The sequence below is a fragment of the Excalfactoria chinensis genome, chromosome Z, assembly GCF_039878825.1.
Source record: "Excalfactoria chinensis isolate bCotChi1 chromosome Z, bCotChi1.hap2, whole genome shotgun sequence".
Taxonomy (NCBI): Eukaryota; Metazoa; Chordata; class Aves; order Galliformes; family Phasianidae; genus Excalfactoria; species Excalfactoria chinensis.
The window spans coordinates 26,644,607-26,662,528 of NC_092857.1; the positions used below are offsets into that span (position 1 = coordinate 26,644,607).

General features: G+C 42.0%; 1 protein-coding gene across 3 annotated transcripts; it reads right to left on the reverse strand.

Annotated features, from left to right (window-relative positions):
- Positions 1-426: 426 nt before the first annotated feature.
- AK3 (adenylate kinase 3) lies at positions 427-17,705 on the reverse strand. 3 transcript variants are annotated; one of them, XM_072359083.1, is made up of 5 exons: positions 17,193-17,425; positions 13,247-13,366; positions 5,370-5,542; positions 2,898-3,016; positions 427-1,620 (listed from the first exon to the last, which is right to left on the reverse strand). In XM_072359083.1, the coding sequence occupies exons 1-5, from the start codon at positions 17,338-17,340 to the stop codon at positions 1,497-1,499; spliced, it is 684 nt and encodes a 227-aa protein (XP_072215184.1). In that variant the 5' UTR covers positions 17,341-17,425; the 3' UTR covers positions 427-1,496. The 3 variants fall into 3 exon arrangements, 2 of the variants coding, with proteins under 2 accessions (XP_072215184.1, XP_072215185.1); XR_011905965.1 differs by having other exon boundaries at positions 1,182-1,620; positions 2,898-3,155; positions 17,193-17,528; XM_072359084.1 differs by lacking the exons at positions 427-1,620; positions 2,898-3,016; positions 5,370-5,542 and adding an exon at positions 12,221-12,492 and having other exon boundaries at positions 17,193-17,705.
- Positions 17,706-17,922: the final 217 nt, after the last annotated feature.

Here is a 17,922-nt window from a genome sequence, read left to right on the forward strand (position 1 = left end):
TTTCTTTTTGTAGAAACAAGCAGAAACATAATAGGAAGGCTTATACAAACTGTACAGCATACACCTTCTTTTAGACTTGCTCAGTATTGACAGTAGTAAAGTTACACATGAATATGCAGTCCAAGGTATGACAGCTCTGCAGTTAATAAGAGTCAATGATAAAGAAGACAGACCTGCGTTAGCAAGACAAAGCAGCTACCTCAGACATTGCCTAGACCGAGTTGTTTCATCCTCAGGTTTTGCTTACCCTGAAACAATCAGAATGGTATATATATATATATGTCCATTGAGGAACAGCAACACCTGCATTATCTGGACTATTAAAAGCATACTATATAGAGGTTTGTGAACCCAGTTACCTCATGAATAAATTAATAAAAGAGCTGGTCAGAGGCATGAATTAGCAGCATGAAGTCATTAAAACTATGCTTACTAAAATAAAAGTTGTTTCAGTAAATAGACTAATTTGACAAAGGGAAATCTTGTCACAGGCGTCTGGGAAGAGCAGTTCTTTCAAAGACAAGGGGGAAGATAGGCAGTCTTGACCAGTGTATCTCACTACAGTCTTACCAAATTACACAAACTGCTTAGTGTCCTCTTTGTTTTTACTAATGAAGCCTTGCAGAGCTGCTCAAAGACAGAGGCTTTACCAAATGAATTTGTAAGTCATTAAAATTTTTGCCTGCCAGTAATATAGCTGAAGGCAGAAATAGAATGGCAATAGGGCAAATCACCTACATAAGTCTCAAGGGTAACTTAAGCTCAGCAAAACCAGTAAAGCTAAGGAATGTTAACATTTTATGTGATGAAGCTACAACTGTATAAAAGGAAGAATTTTTTTTTTCACAAAGAGAATGGTGAGCGACTGAAAGAGGTTGCCAAAGAAGTCATGTTCAACATCGGGGTGAGCAGAGCTTTGAGCAGCCTGATAAAGCGAGAGATGTCCTTGCCTGTGGTAGAGAGCTTGAACTAAATGACTGCTGAGAGATCCCTTCCACCCCAAACTGCTGTGTGCCATTTTGGAGCTGAAAGCACTTCTTGCAGGCTGGCAGCCATGGTCCTTCACAGCTTCTGGCTGGCCACAAGTCGTGCACTCAAGAAACTTCCTTCCATACCTATATCATTGCTTCACACTGCAGTTAATGAATGATTAAGTCAGCAAAAATCCTCTGTAATTAAGATGTATTCTGAAGTTTATTTCCTTCAGTGTTATTACCAAACATGATTATTTTCTGATTAACAGAGACACAAGAGTATCTGCTTTTGTTAAAGTTAATTACTATATTATGAAAATCAGGCATATTTAATATTATAAACAAATACAGTTTTAAAAAGAGAGCCACAGAAGTCATCGTTTTATCATAATGTAAGTTATGGACAACAATAGACTTTAATTATTGATCAGTCTGGTAGACTACTTAAGAGTAATACTTGATCGCTGAATCTTGCATAATCATGTGTGTGCTGTGACCAATGAGCAGAAGTTGGATCTAGTTTCACCTGGGAGTGGCAGCATCTTTCTGGCTCACATCTGGCAATTTGGTTTGGAGGAAAGTATAGATATGTGGCCAGATTTTATTAGTTTCTGTTCCAGAGAAGGATTTCAGCAGCCCTTTTTCCCTGAGGAAGAAAAAGAAAAAAAATATATATTATAAAAGTCAAATTGTCTGAGCCTTCCAGGATCCCTACCTCTCTTTCAGATTGCCTTGATCAAAGTATACTAATGTATATGTGATTTAATGCGAAGAGCAACAAGAATATTGTGAATGCAGATCTACATGTATTAGTGTGTTCTTCAGACAGTGTACTACTGTCCACTTCGGTTCAAAAAGCTGGTAGCTGTCTACAGGATAATTAACACAAAATTATTAGAGGTAAAACTTAAGAAGCAGTCAAGCCATACAGCACATCCTACATGGCAGTCATCCAATTAACAGAATTTTAAAGTCAGATCTCAAAATCTAACCAAGCACAATCAGAATGTTTTTAATTCTAATATCTAGTTTTGTCTGCAGTATGTTGCTAGGCCGGTACCTACAGCCTTGTAAACTTCAGAAAACTACTAGTCAAGAAAAGTTTTCTCAGTCCAGAAAAAATTCTTATTCTAAAACTGAACCAATCCAAAGATAGAGCTCATTCCTAGTTTTCTATTAAGCAGTTTTCCTAGAGCATAATGAAGGCTGGTAGATACGAAGAGATAGAGGAAGGGACAATTACTTCAGGATGTTCTTAGAAAAAGTCTGTTTATCTAGGTGAGGTAAAGCAACAAACCTCTATACAATGATCAAGTATTAACCTGTTTATTACTAACACAGATAAAGCAATGTAAATAAAGCAGAGCAGACCAGCTTAACACAAAGAGAGACTATATACAGTTCCCCCCTTCCACGGTGCAAATGGTAGTATTCTCAAACTGCTGGTTGTCCTAAGAGTGTTGCTAGCTTTGTGTGTAATGATCCTGTTCTTAGAACAGACACTTTTCAATTCTCATTAACAATTTTTCTATTTGTTTATCAGTTTCTTGACCCCTTGTGTATTACAAGGGCTTCTAAACATGCAGAAAGAAAAAATACTGTCAAAATTTCCAAGGGCACTGTCTCTGTTACCCTATTAAACAGACCTACATCAATCAGATAAAAACTATAATGCACTGAATAATGCCTAGCATTATGTGTAAAGCTAAATACGGCTGCAATGAAGGGCTCTCGTGCTAATCTGTCTTATGAAGAGGTTTCATGCAACAGTCAAAATCATACTAATTTTACTACTATTATTTCTTACAAAGGTGGTGAAGATACGCTGCTACTCATACCATGTTTACTGTTCTAAGAACTCTATAACTGGATTTTTTTCCTTGCTCTGCTAATGTGAAAGAAGCATAGCATTTTACTACTTACCGATAATATTCTAGAACAGGTTTTGTTTGTGCATCATAAGCCTGCAGCCTCTTGGTAACCGTCTCTGGCTTATCATCATCTCGTTGAACAAGTGGCTCTCCAGTAATGTCATCGATGCCCTAATCATGGTTAAAAGCAAACGCTGATGTATATTTCTGTTTTTTTTGTGTATTTTCTTGTTTAAATCATGGTCAGATTCCGATTAGTCCAAGTGTAGGTTTCTGCTTATAAAGAGAAGAGCTACCATCTCTATCTTACCTGGAATATAAGAAGTCAACTTTCAAGTAAGACATTCAATTACTATAAAAATACTTAAATGGTATTTACAATGAACATGAGATTATAGTTATTTGACTGATTAGGTCTCTGGAACATTTGCTGAATACTGAAATATGTAGACAAAGCCTTCTGATACGGTTTTGGCTGGGACAGAGCAAATTTTCTTCACAGAAGCTCATGTGATGCTGTGTTTTGGATTTAAGAGGAAGAAGAAGATGGCTGGTAATATGTTCATGCATAAGAGCAAGCAAGCAATAAGTTAATTTGACCTTAGTTTGATGATAGTGAAATGGAAAATGGAATTCACCATCTTTTTAAGTCACACTGCAGAAGACTTAATATTTAGCAACAGATAAATATTACAGCAAAAGATGACATGGAAGCCAACAGAAACAATTCTACAATTCAGTGAGCAGAGGCAGGGGCTTACTTTGTGATAATTCCTACTCTTGTACACGTTTCACTACCAGTTTCTTGAAGGGCTTGAAGTGGTTAGTGTGCTTGTAAGTCTTGAAACAAGCAATGGCCAAGGAAATCATTGGTCACTGGCATAGTGGAAGATACAGGAAACTCAGTGAGGATTAACTAGTGGCTATAAATGTAATTCCTTATGTGCACTGAGTTATGCACCTAGTTAGAGAGTAATTTACCATACAGACGTGGGGGACTCTTTGCCCCTTTATACATACTAATTAAATCCTTAAAGATTTTCATTTTTCCTAAAGGCAAATTTAATCTGACATTTGAAGTGGAAATATTAGTAATCTTCTAAATACAAAGTCTGTTAGGCAACAGAAAATGTTCCTTCTTCCTGCTTGTTTTTTGGCAGTCGGTTTCAAGAAACAGTGATAAATGTCAATGTTGAGTAAGCTGCTCTGTTCATGAAGGTGTGAAGAAGACTTGCTCCAGAACATGTCTGATATTAGAGGTAGATTTACATGGCTGAATTTGCCTTCTTTATATTATACAATAATTTAAAATATTCAAGGGTTTCTATCTAACATCTGTGCAGACAACCAAAATAATGCCTTAGTTGCACCTGTTAAGTATCAAGACTGCAATTTTGTATGAACTCTCAAGCCACAGTCTTTTAGTTTTGATGAGCAATTCAGCAGCTGAAATTGCTTCAGAACTGCCAGACAACACAGACAACTGCATTTCATGTGTTCAGCATCATTCCTCAAACTACTTCAATATGTTGTGATATGCTTCCTTCTCTAGTTAGTGACAGGGAAAGTGGAGTGTATAGTAGAGCCGTTACAGCTGCAACCCACTCTGCTATGTTTGGTAATTCTCTGTTGCTGCTTGTCTATGTTCTTTTGCATTTAAAAATAACCATAATTTAAACTCCAGGTCTTAAACTATACTTAGTGTTTGCAATTGCTCACTTCAAGCGTTTACCTGTTTTTTCAGCAGGCCACTTTTCCCACAACACTGTAATCTCAAAAATACAAAGCCTGTCATACTTATGATGCTACTTAATAGAACTTCCAGATAAAGAGGGATGATGCAGCAGGTAAGTTTTGTAGAGTTAAGGATGAAACACAACTGAGTACCTAAAAAAAATTTAGGGTAATGATGTATATCCATTATTTTAGTTTATTATTCTTGTTTTATGACACCTCAAGCTTTAAGCTCTTTGTTCTGTGGAGAAGCATCTCATACTACCAAGTTCCTACATCTGATTTTGCAATATGACAACTGTTCCTCTGAAAATACTCATCCTGATTAAATGGTAACACAGGAAAAGCCTTAGCTTTGACTGGTAATAGTACATTACTTAATGTGCACCCTAGAAAGAGTGAGACCAAAGAATGAGTCCTCTGGAGGATGGGAAACAGTATTTTGAGTCTGCACAGTTAGCAACTGCAAAGGAGGCTAAGAATATGCCCAGCTCATGTGAAGGTGTGCAGGTCTTCCACATCAGTGAATAATACGAAGCACTATGAGGATCTGGCAGCATGGTGTTTCATTCTGCAGAGCACAAGCATATTGCCCATGAGCTTGAGCTTTTACCAGGGCATACTCCAAGAGACAGTGTTAGCAGAGAGTTTCAATGCTGTTAAGAGATAAAATGAAGCTTTTTCTTCTGAGCTACTCTGTTTTGCAATAACATACATGAATATTTTACTACAATTACCAAATACATTGCAACATTTATTTAGCACCAGTATCAATTTATGTATTGCTTACCTGCACTTTGGGAGGACTGAATTCAAGGTTGTAGACCCTGCCACTAGTAGGGTGGATCCACCGTGCAGTGAGACGACATTTTATGGTTTCAAATGGTACATCTAGGTCAATCACAGTGTCTATTTGACATTCTTTATCCAGGGCTTCTGCCTGAGCAACTGTTCTAGGGAAACCTTTTTAAAGGAAAGAACTCCGTAAGTATCCAGAGTTAGGAGAATTTGCTGCATTACAGTATTAGAGAAACTGCTGGCCAGGTAGAAAAAGTGTATTATCATGCTGTAAGGGCTGAAGAGACATCAGATTTTACTGATATATCTTTTCAACACGTTTTTCAGTTTCATGGCACTCTTTGACTTGTTGAATGCCTTCCAGCTTCCCTTTCTTCAGTTCAGTTAGGCATCTTCCCAGAAGTGTAACAAACAGAAGCAAAAATACCCCATCCATATTCACATGTACTGTGCACCAATTTACTCACAAAAAAACCCACACTATATATATGTTTTGAACAGTAAAAGCCATAGGCAGTTCATTCTGAGAGGCACGGAACAATCTACAAACATTTGGGACAGCTCTAATTCCCAGGAAAAGTCTGTCATAAGCAGCTGGTCATAACCTCCCTTGCCTTAAAAACAGTGTATCTACCAGAGGCAAGAGGGCTGTGAGTACACTGGGGACACAGAAATCTGTCCACTTAACTGCTGCCTTTTGCTCATGAATTCTGTGACTCTAGTGGACTACATTCAAAGACTCATGTTATCAGTAAATAATATAATTTAAGGAGAGGGAAAAATTGAGACTAAAAAAAGCTAAAGTTGCTACGAAGTCTTTAAGATGAAAAACTAGCCACAAGTATGATGTTCAAAGCTGCTGTAGAACATGCTGTTATATCACAGATTCACTGGAATAACACCTCTACCCCCCCAGACTCTTGAACATGCTCTTTAGTTGCTTATAACTTTCATCATACTATACAAGTAATTTTCTCCATGAAATAAAGTTCTGAAAAGATACAAAGTTAAGAAACTCTTCTTTCCATAATATTGATTAATGAGACCATTGTCCAAGTAAGGAATTAGTCCAAAAAAGAAGGGGGGGAAGGGGTAGCTGCAAGTAGGTGCAGAAAAAATAATCATTTATGGTCTTAAGGCTCCTGTGTCTTGTCTACCATAACTTCACAAAGATAAATTATTTACTCAAGCCAAGCTTTTGCTTATGCCTTAAGGCTGACAGACCTGGTTTGCATCATTGTCATCAACTACCCTTATCCTGTTTCTCTCATGTTCACAAAAGCAAATAGAAGCTTGTGAATGCTTAAAGCATAGATAGAATGGAGACTCCAGCACTGCTCTTATTCCACACTGCTGACAAGCTATTCAGCCACCATATATCTTAGTCGTACCACTGGAAAGTGAGTCACCTTGAGGCTCTGTACTGAGAATCTTCCTCAACAAATCAAAGAGCTTTTACAAATATATTTCATTGGAACTGGCAGTTGCTGTGTACAGCATTTCCTCAAAAAACAGAAAATAATCTACAATTTGTGATAAATTGTGAACAACCTAGAAACACAGAGAAAGGTGCTGATTATTGAGGAGATAAATCTGCGTAGATAATACCAACATGCACGTGACTCAGACTGTTACATCTCCTCTGATTTTAGAAGCCATTAGGCTATCATTAGGAAGTGGAAATGTATATCTGGCTAACATGCATACAAGCTACTCACCAATTCTATTTAGTTTGACTTGGGTGACCTCAGCTGTTTGTTCTGAGCTGCAGTTAGCAAACTAAAGACTCTGATTATCATACTTCAACAGAATACTGTTGATCCAACAGAGCTGTTTATGTCAAAGCTATAGAGCTATCCATTAGTGTAATTCACCAGGCCTCCATGTAGAAACAAACGAAAGTTCTGTGCCAGAAGTTTAAAGAAGGCATTAACATTCAGGAGAAATGTATTTATTCTCTCATGCTGTCCACATCATCTTATTAAGACTTACTTGTTAATAGTCGCCAGCGTGGCCAGCTATACAGCTACACATGCAGATCCACATGGCTGGAACTACATATACAAAGAACCAGGAACTAAAGGAAAGCATCTGCAGTACATTAATGGATTAGGTTTCACTGCACTCTTCACTGGAGCGATTAAGCCCTTCTCTTCTCTAGGGTGAAACATAACTAAGAGCAAAGCAAACCAAACAGAAAAGAGAATCCAACCAAAGGGCCCCATCCAAGCTAGCCTTGAACACCTCCAGGGATGTTCAGGATCCACAGCTTCTCTAAGCAAACTATTTCAGCACCTCAACACTCTATAAGTAAGACATTTCCCCCTACTCTCTAAATTAATACTCTTTCATTAATACCATTCTCCCATGTCATATCACTATCAGACAGTGTGAAAAGTCAGTCTCCATCTTTTTATAAGCCCTTTTAAGTACTGAAAGGCTGCAATGAGGTCTCCCCCGAGCCTTCTCTGGACTGAACAAGCCTAGTTCCCTCAACCTTTCTTCAAAGGACAAGTGTTCCAGCCTTCTGATCAGCCTTCCTCTATATCTGCTTCAACAGTTCCACATCTTTGTTGTTCTGAGAACCAAGACATGGATGTAGCACTCCAGATGGGGCCTCACGAGAGCAGAGAGAGACAATCACCCTCTTACTCTGACAGCCAAGCCTCTCGATGGAGCCCAGGATAAGTTGGCCTTCCAGACTGCAAGTCCACAATGCAGACTCATCATGCTACTCATCCACTGGAACCCCAAAGTCCTCCACAGGGCTGCTCTCAATGAATTCTCCCAGTCCCCATATTCATGTGTGGGAGTGTCCCAACCCAAGTGGGCTGGCCCACTTAGTGTATTTGGCCTTGTTAAGCTTAATTCAGTTAATGTGGACTCACTTTTCAAGCTTATCCACGTTCTTCTTGATAGCATCTCTTTCTTCTGCAAAACTCAGTTTAGTGTCACCTGCAAACTTGCTGACAGTGCACTCTATTCCACTATCGAGGCTGATGATAAAGATGTTAAGGAGCACTGGTTCCAAGACTCTGAAGGATCCCACCTGTGCCCAGCCTCTACTTGGACACTGAACAGAACCACTGACCACAGTGCTCCAGCTGCGAACATCCAACCTATTTCATACTGTATTGTCCACCCTTCAGATCCATGTCTTCAAATCCAATCTACCCTTCAAATCCAATTAAAAGATTAGGATGTGGTGTTGACCACGTCAAAAGCCTTCCAGAAGTCCAGGTAGGCTACACCAGTTGCCCTTCTTTGATCCACCAATGCTGTCACCTCATTAAGAAGGCTACTGGACTGGTCAGGCATGATCTGCCCTTAGTGAAGCCATGCTGGCACATCTCGCATGTGCCTTAACATAGCTCCCACAAGGGTCTGCTCCATTATCTTTCCAGACATAAAGCTCACAGCCCTAGCTCCCCAGGTCTTCCTCTCTCCCATTTTTAAAAATGAGAGTGGCTTGACAACCACATCAGCCAGAACACTGGAATGCATATTAGACCCCATAGGCTTGTACATATTCAGTCTCATCAGGTGGACTCAGACTTTCTCTTCTCTTACAGTGGAAGAGATTTTACTCCCCAGACCTCAACCAGAGGTTCAGGAACATAAGAAATCATGGGAAGCCTGATGGCCAGAAAAGACCAAGGCAAAGACTACGCTGACTACCTCAGCCTCCTCTTTGTTCTTGCCAGTTCTCTCATTTACTGTAGGGAGTATACACTCTCCTTTGTCTAACTCTTCTGAAACAACATGCTTGTAAAATCCCTTATTTTTCACATCCCTTGTCAAGTTCAGTTTCACCTGTGCCCTGGCTTTACTGATCCTGTGTTTGCATCCTTGTATTCTTTCCAGGCTTTATGTCTCTGCTTCCATTACCCACACATTTCTTATATGTATTCTTATCCCTCAGTTTGATCAGTAAGCCTCCACTCAGCCACACCAGTTTCCTGCCTCTCCCACTTGATTGCATGTGCTGGGGGATGGAGATCTCTTGTGCTCTCCTTAAACAGGGGCAAGCTGTACTCTGTTCCTTTGTCCCTAAGGACAGCTTCCCAGGGAATCTCATACAATAGTTCATTAAACAGATGGAATTTTACTCTTCTAAAGTTCATGATCCTGACTTTGCTTCTTGCCAGTCCCATATTCCTCTAGATCATAAGCTCAACCCAGGCATGGTGGCTACAGCCCAGGCTGCCTCCAGTCTTAACCTCTTTAATGATGTCATTTGCATTGGTGAGTCTTTAATTGGTTTGTCTAATGTCTGAACCAGGAAGTTGTTCCCAACAGGCTACAGGAGTCTTCTGGATTGCTTGCACCCCTCCGTGTTGCCTTCCTAGCAGATATTCCAGTGGTTGAAATACCCCATTAGGATGAGAGCCTGCAACACAATGCTTCTCGTAGTTGAAGCAAGAAGGCCTCATCAACAGGCTCCCTTTGATCAGACAGCCTATAGTAAACCCCAGGCACACAATACCCTTTATTGGTTTAGTCCCTAATTTTAACCCACAAGCTCTCAACATGTTCATGGCTGTTTCTAAGAGACAGCTCTGCACAATCACAGTTTCATAACATAGAGGGCAATTCCCCCACCCCTCCTTCCCTGCATGTTTCTTCTGAAAAACATGTAGCCCTCAATTATACTGTTCAAGTTGTGTGATTCATCCCACCACATTTCCATGCCAGCAATTACATCACAGTTTTCTAACTGCACCATGGTTGCCAACTCCTCCTGCTTAGTTTGCATGCTGCATGTGTTACTGCCAGCAGGAGCAGAGAGGTGATTGTCCCCCTGTACGCAGCACTGGTGAGGCCACATCTCGAGTACTGTGTCCAGTTTTGGGCCCCTCACTGCAAGAAAGACATCGAGGCCCTTGTTCAGAGGAGAACTTGTTCAGAGGAGGGCAACAAAGCTGGTGAGGGGTCTGGAGCACAAGCCTTATGAGGAGAGGCTGAAGGAGCTGGGAATGTTCAGCCTGGAGAAGAAGAGGCTCAGGGGAGACCTCATTGCTCTCTGTAACTTCATGAAGCGAGGCTGTAGTGAGCAGGGGATTGGCCTCTTCTCTCATGTCATTAGTGACAGGACTAGAGGGAATGGCTTCACGCTATGGCAGGGGAGAAATAGAGAAATTGTTAGGAAATATTTCTTCCCAGAAAGGGTGGTCAGGCATTGGAATGGACTGCCCAGGGAGGTGGTGGAGTCACCGACCCTGGGGGTGTTCAAGGAACGTTTGGATGTTGTGTTGAGGGACGTGGTTTAGTGGGAGATATTGGTAATAGGTGAATGGTTGGACTGGATGATCTTTTAGGTCTTTTCCAACCTTGGTGATTCTGTGATGTAGAATCACAATACCTTCTTAAGAGGAGCCCACCCCAGTGCCTTTGAGACAAATCTCAATTCACTGCACTGCACAAGTATAATAAAGCACAACAGGACAGAGAGAATCACAGAGTGGAGGGACCTTAAAGATCATCTGGCTCCAACCCCCTTCCAGGACTAGGATACCTTGCACTACAAGAGATTACTCGAAGTCCTGTCCAGATATGAGGCCTAACCAGCCTCATAGTAGAAATTTTTATCCAAAAATCTAATTAAATCTATAGTTCTAGTTTAAATCAATTATGCTTGTCCTATCAATACACTTCCTTTGTCTTGTAAACCCATTAGATACTGGAAGGCCACTATACAGCATCCTCAAAGCCTTCTCTTCTCCAGGCTAAAGAACGTTGGTTCTCTCAGCCTATCCTCAAAGGAGGAGTGCTCCAGTGTTTTGATCCTTCTCATGGCCCTCCTCTGAACTCACTCCAACAGGTCCATGTCCTTCTTATGTTGGAGTTCCAGAGCTGAATGCAGTACTGCAGATGGGTCTCACAAGAGCAAAGCAGGAGAGAATTACCTCCTTCAGTGTGCTGTTCGTGCTTCTTTTGATGTGGCACAAGATACAGCTGGCCTTCTGGGCCAGCAGCTCACACTGCTGGCTCATCAGCCATCATCCCCAAGTCTTTCTACTCAGGACTGCTCTTGATCTGTTCTCTGCCTAACCTTTAGTCATGTTTGGGATTGCTTCAACCCAGGTGTAGGGCAGTACACTTGGCCTTGCTGAACTTCATGAGGTTCTCACGAACCCACCATTCAAGCCTGTCAAGGTCCTTCTGGATGGCATCCCTTACCTCCAGCACATAGGCTACACCATTAAATTTTGTGTTATCCACACACTTGCTGAGGGTTCAATCCCATGTGAGCAATGATGATACTAAATAGCACTGGTCCCAGAACAGACCTCTGGAGGAAAACCACCATCACTAGTCTCCACTTGGACATTAAGTAGTTGACCACAATTCTTTCAGTGTAACCAGCCAGCTAATTCCTTGTCCATCAAATGATCCAACCATCATAGCCATTCGCCAATGAAGAGGCAAGGATATTGCACAGAACAGTGTTAAATACTTTGTAGAAGTTCAAGTAAATCACATCTTCCTTCATCCACTGTGACTCTGCTGCAGGCCACCAAATCTGTCAGCAATTTGCCCTTAGTCAAACCATGCTGGCTGTTGCCAGTCACCCCTATGTTTACAGGAGGAGCTCCTCCATGATCCTAATGGGCACACAGGTGAGACTGCAGTTCCCCAGGTCTTCTACTCCTCCCCCACCCCCCAACCCTTTTTCTTTTTTCTCCTTAAACTAGGGGTTCTGTTTCCCTTTTTCCAGTCAGGGGAAACTTAACCAGATTGCCACGACTTCTCAAATAAGATGGATTGTGGATTAACAGCATTATTCACCAGTTTCCTCAAGACTACAGGATACATATCATCAGATACATATCATCAGGTCCCAAGAACCCATGCACCTTCAGATTCCTTAGATGGTCTAAAAACTGATCTTCTATGGTATATCCACTGTTCTTCATTCTCCCTGACCTTGCTTTTGCCTTCTGTGAATTATGCAGTGTAGATGGAGTACTCGCCAGTGAAGACAGGCAAAAAACTGAGTATCTCAGCCTTCATAGCATAGGTAATCCGGTCTCCGGTTTCCTTCCAGAGAGGGCCCACATTTTCCTCGATCTTCCTTTTATTACTAACACAGAGTAATGTGGATGTTTCACTCCCTGTAAGCCAAAAGCCACATCAAGAACTTTTTAGTTTTATCTACTGAGACAAGTTGTGGTTAGAATGTGAAAACACACACATCCACCCTAGACTCTATCTTTGTGATGCACAACCAACTGTACTCCCAGGGGCTGGTGTAGCAAGAACCAGTCAGTCTATGATACTGTGGAAAACGCTGTAAGCTTACACTGAAAAATTCCCAAACAATTTGGTCTATAGGAGGCCTTAAGAACAATGATTTGTTCCTAAGCAATGGTTTTGTTAGTGATTTATTATACATGGCACTTCTGCAGTGCTCCCTTCTGCACACTTGCCTTACTGCTGTTTCACGTTTGACTACTTTTCTATTTACATAACTACATAGACCCTTTCTTCAAAAGTGTTCCACTCTCCAGGGACTGTTTTTTTAAACAGTTCTCAGTCCATGTTTTTGAAGAAGCTTCTGTTATTGGAGGGAAAATAAGAATTAACAGAATTGCCAGTTTTGAAATGTTTTTTTTCAGTAAAAGGGCCTTTTCAACATATATTAATGTCCCTTTAATACTCTGAAGGCCGCATGCATCCTGTGCTCTTTGCAGCCAAAGAAAGTGGGGCTACCAAATGTTTCAACAGAAGCTGGCAACATAAAGTGTAGAACACCGTGCCTCAAAGGTGGCTACCAAAGGCCAGCTATCTACTAGTGAATCAAGCAAACCAAGCTTTATCGTGCTGATTTCCTCTCCTTACACAGTAATATCCGATATGCCAGCTTACCATCCAGCAGCCAGTTGTGCTGATCTAGACCTTTTAGCTCATTCAGCATCAGCCGTGTCATGATGTCATCCGGAATAAGCCTTCCTTGATCAATGTAGGACTTGGCAAGGATTCCAACTTCTGTGAAAGGAAAAGAGGGGGGAGTCATGTCATAGTACCTGTGACTTCCAGCAAGTGAAAAAATGCCAGCAACCCTGCAAAAACTTGGCTTTGATCAGGATGGCACAGAAGAGTAAAGTTATTAACCAGACAGACCATGTGCTTGCTGAATTTCAAAAACATAATCAGTTGGGATCTGATTTTCCAAATATGTATCAGATTAATTTGTTTGGGCTGTGGCTCCACAAATAGCAACAGGGCATCCAGCTTACTTCTAACTCCACTGCCCAAAAATAATTTTACTATTGAGTATTTGAAAGATGAAGTTCCAAAAACTAGAATGAGTTCTCAAAACAAGAATGAAGAAACATAAAGCAACCAAGCTCTGTAATGCGAGCCCTCAGATTTCCTGATGAGGAATTTATTTTTTCAGTTTAATGTCTAGTTATTATCCAGTGACTTCACTACTAAAAGAAACTCCACTGGTATTTAAGAGAGCAGCATGCAATGGGGCACATATGCCAGAACAAATTTTTATGATTACTAGAGTTACAAGATGTTTATAGATGTTGTAAGCTATTTTATTTATAGGAGTGCACATTCACTAGTACTCTGCCATGACCCTTTAATACCAGTTGCTTAGCCCACTGGCTTGCTAAGATGCCATCTACACATCACAGATTGAGATATCACACTCTTATTTCACATGCTTTAACATGCTGCAGGTCATGTAAGTCATGGGTACAGCCAGGAAGAAATCCATTTGCCTTGGCTCTATTCTGAGCACACAATCTTTGTGGCCTTAGATTATAAAGCAAATACCTAATTTCATGAGTCAAATCAAATAGCACCTAAATTGTTTATTTTTTATTGTGGATCTGCTTATGTGTTTATTAATGGACAATTCAGATCTAGTTACAGTAAGCTAAACAAGGGGATAGGATGGGTTGTTATTACTGATACATGATAAGACCACTTCCAGCAGAAAGCAATAAGAAATGCCAACCTCATCACCTAATGCAGTATTGAAAGGTGTACAGTGTACAATGGCCTTTCTTCAGATAAGGTCAGTGAATAGATATCCTCAAGTAATGCAAACAGTACCTCTGGTTTGGGAAAAAGAAAAAACGGGAAAAAGGAGAGGAAAGAAAAAAGGAATAAAAGGAAAATTTCCATTTACTGTGAGTCCATATCTACAGATTGGCTCTGAAAAGTCTGAAAGTAGTTCATAATAGGCATGATGCACTGCAGTCAGGCTCCAAATAATCCTCACAATGTGGGATCTCAGACGTCTGGAGACCCACAGCATGCAGACTGGAAAGAAGATGACAGCCAGTCTGGGTACAAAATATCTGTTCTTTTCCATATGTTACCTCTTAGTAATATCTTTTCTATTATCCCAGTGCACTTAGAACAATGTACTCTGCAAAATGGGTTGGAAAGAAGAATAAATTACATCTAAATAGCTTAATGTGCACTTCATGCCCAAATCTGCTAGATTAATGCCACAGTATTGTTCTAGCTACAGTGATCTTTGAGTACATGCAAGGCAAGCTCAGTAGAAAATGGCTATACCAGCATACTTCATAAAGACAGATGAGCTTTTGGGCACAGACAGGTGAAGCAAGTAGCAAGTTGTAAGGCACACAGGTCTTATTATTTGAAGACTGGAAGAGGAAACACTGCCTCTAACTACAAGCTCCTGATCTTCTAGAGTCAACTCCTGCAGGAGGAAAAAATAATCACAGAATCATAGAATCGACATGGTTGAAAAAGACCTCCAAGATCATCCTGTCCAATGGTCCGCCTACCACCAATATTTCCCCACTAAACCACCTGCCTTAGTATAACATTTAAATGTTCTTGAATACTTCCAGGGACCTCCATCACGTTACCCTAGGGAACCCTGTTACAGTGTGTAACCACTCTTCCAGAGAAGAATTTTTTCCTGGTATCCAGCCCGAGTCATGACTATTAACCTAAGACTTTAATAGTCATGTTATGTGGGATGGAAAGGGTTAGCGACGATTTGTTGGCTTGGTTTGATTTGGTTTAAGCTTGGGACTGGCATGGCAGTCTTTGGCATTGAAAGGCAACACAGTTTTCTTACTTGTCTAGGCAAAAAAGCAGGTATTTCTCCTTAAAAGTTTTGCAGAAGACTGGCTTGTCCTAACTGCATACAGCAAACAGACTTCAGCCATTCCCATGCTGCAGGCTGCTTAGCACTGTAGAAACTGTCAGCAACTCTCCACTCTCCAACATAGCAGAACATGGCAACAACTGCGGATTGCTGAGGACACTCGTGCTTAAAAGGACTTTCCAACAAAGACTGCTGTCAAAAGACAGCAAATGCTAAAAACAGCACCATACAGCAACTGGTAGTTGTATTTTATTTTCCAAATATTTTAACTGTCCAATTTAACCTTACGGTTCCTAAAGAACTGAGTGCTGCAAGACTCCTGCATTATCACCAAAACTTTTCTTCTTTCCCTCAGCTCCATTCGTCCAGGCTCTCTGATTTGCCTCTCATTCCAGCTTCACCCTTTCAGCATCCTCCCCACTTCCTCTGTCTCAATATTCAACTCAAACATTTGGAAACTGTTTTTGCAAATAGTGGCTTACTTTCAATAAAATTAAGACAGAGCTTCATGAATGGAAAAGTCTGTAGTAGATTCCTTTAAGCTCTGTTATGTAACTCTGAGTGAATTTCAGCACCTCTTGCATCCTCCGCTGGCTTCTCACAACACATTCTCACATTTCCACAGTCCTTAAGATCCTTTGATCTGTCCCGTCCGCTGAGATCATTTTTGCTGAATCACTTTTCTTTCCATTGCTCCAGCACACCTTTGTCATATCAAGCAGTGGGTATTTATTCTTCTCATACTCCCCTCAGCTCAACTCTGTTTACATTCTTTGATCTTGCTTCCAAAGTACAATATTTTTGATGAGAACAAAACTAATCTATTTCATGGACAGCGTGTTTTCTTTCTCTTCTGGAAAGTCTTCCATTCTCACTGGATCTTACTTAACCTGAAGGTTCACAGCAGTAACAATTTTGGTTCTGTGAACCTCTATACTTACTCTGACTCTACAAACGCACAAAAGTCTGTATGTGATCAGATATGTGTACAGAGGTGGTGCTCCTAGCAAATGTTTAACCCGGAGATACCAACCACAGTGAGGTCAATCGACCAAGCTAAGGCCATTACTCTTACAGAGCAAACATGGTTTGTGTGAAGATATGTGGAAATTAAAACCAGCTAACTGATTTCATAACAACATATCGTTTTTCATTTTCAAGGATGTTCACAAATTTTCAAAACCAATAGTGACAGTTATGTAACCATGCTACTGCTCTACCGCTGCAAATGAAGGTGGTCCTTCACAACTTCCAGGTGCTGGCACTGACACCCTCACTTTACCACAAGCAGCTGCGGTTCCTGTAAGATTTTCAGCCCCACCATGAATAAAAGCAGACCTGCAAGCCAGAGGGCGACCTGTCATCAGTAAAAAAAACAAAACAAAACAACAAAACAGGAGAGAGTTGCACTGGAAGAGAGCCAGCGATCGAGGCAGGACAACACAGTAAATGTAATTAAGGCAAACAGGTTGAAAACTTTGCCGCTCCTTCTCGGAACCCCCCCACTGCGCACACTTCTGCCACTTCGGGACAAGCTCTTCCGATGGAGGAACAGCGAGGAGCTCCGCGGGCCCGCAGCTCCTTGGACAGGCCCCGTGTGGAGCTCCAGGAAGCGTACGCGGGAAGGAGGCCGGCGCAGAGCTTTCCGTCTCCCGCGGGCGCTGGGAGAGCCCGGGGCTGCCGGCGGAGCCACCCCCCGCCGCTCACCTGTCTTCTTCTGCATGTTGTCCCTCAGCAGATCTCCGCTAGAGAGGTGCTTCATGCCGAAGTGCTTGATGATCCGCGCCGAGATCGTGCCCTTGCCGGAGCCCGGCGGGCCCATGATGACGGCGCGCAGCAGCGGCGGCGGCGCCATCCCGCAGCTGCCGCCGGGCCCTGCTCGTTGCCGCCGCCGCTGCGGCGCGCAACTCCCGCGGCCTAGGCCGGGCGGGGCGGACGGCAGCAAGAGGGAGAGCGGCCTGCGGCGGGACCGCCTTCCCTCGGGCGGTGCCTCGTCCCCGTGCTGGGCTGAGGGTGGCAGGAGGCCGCGGAGTGCCGGTGACGGTTCTGCCGGTGAAGCAGCTGTCAGCACGGCGAATAGAAGGGAATGATTTTTATAGTAAGGCACAAAAATAAACCCCATAATATTGATACCCAAGCAAACAGCATTAAAAAGGGAATCATCAGAGAGCCCTTAAGACAAGCACTATGACAAAGTAACTTCTCCATCTCCCTCCTACCCCCATCCCTAAAAAGCAGCCACGTTAAGGAATCACAAGCGCTGATGCTTATTACTACCTCCATCGCACCACATTCATACTTATCAAGAAGCCCTTATGAGAGCATCAGCCCTCCTCCCCCTTGCACCCCCTTCCCTCCCCTCCAGGACCTCCCTCAGCCGACCCATGCTTCAGGAGGACCACTGCAGCTCCCCCTCACCAAGCCCCCAGCCCCTGTC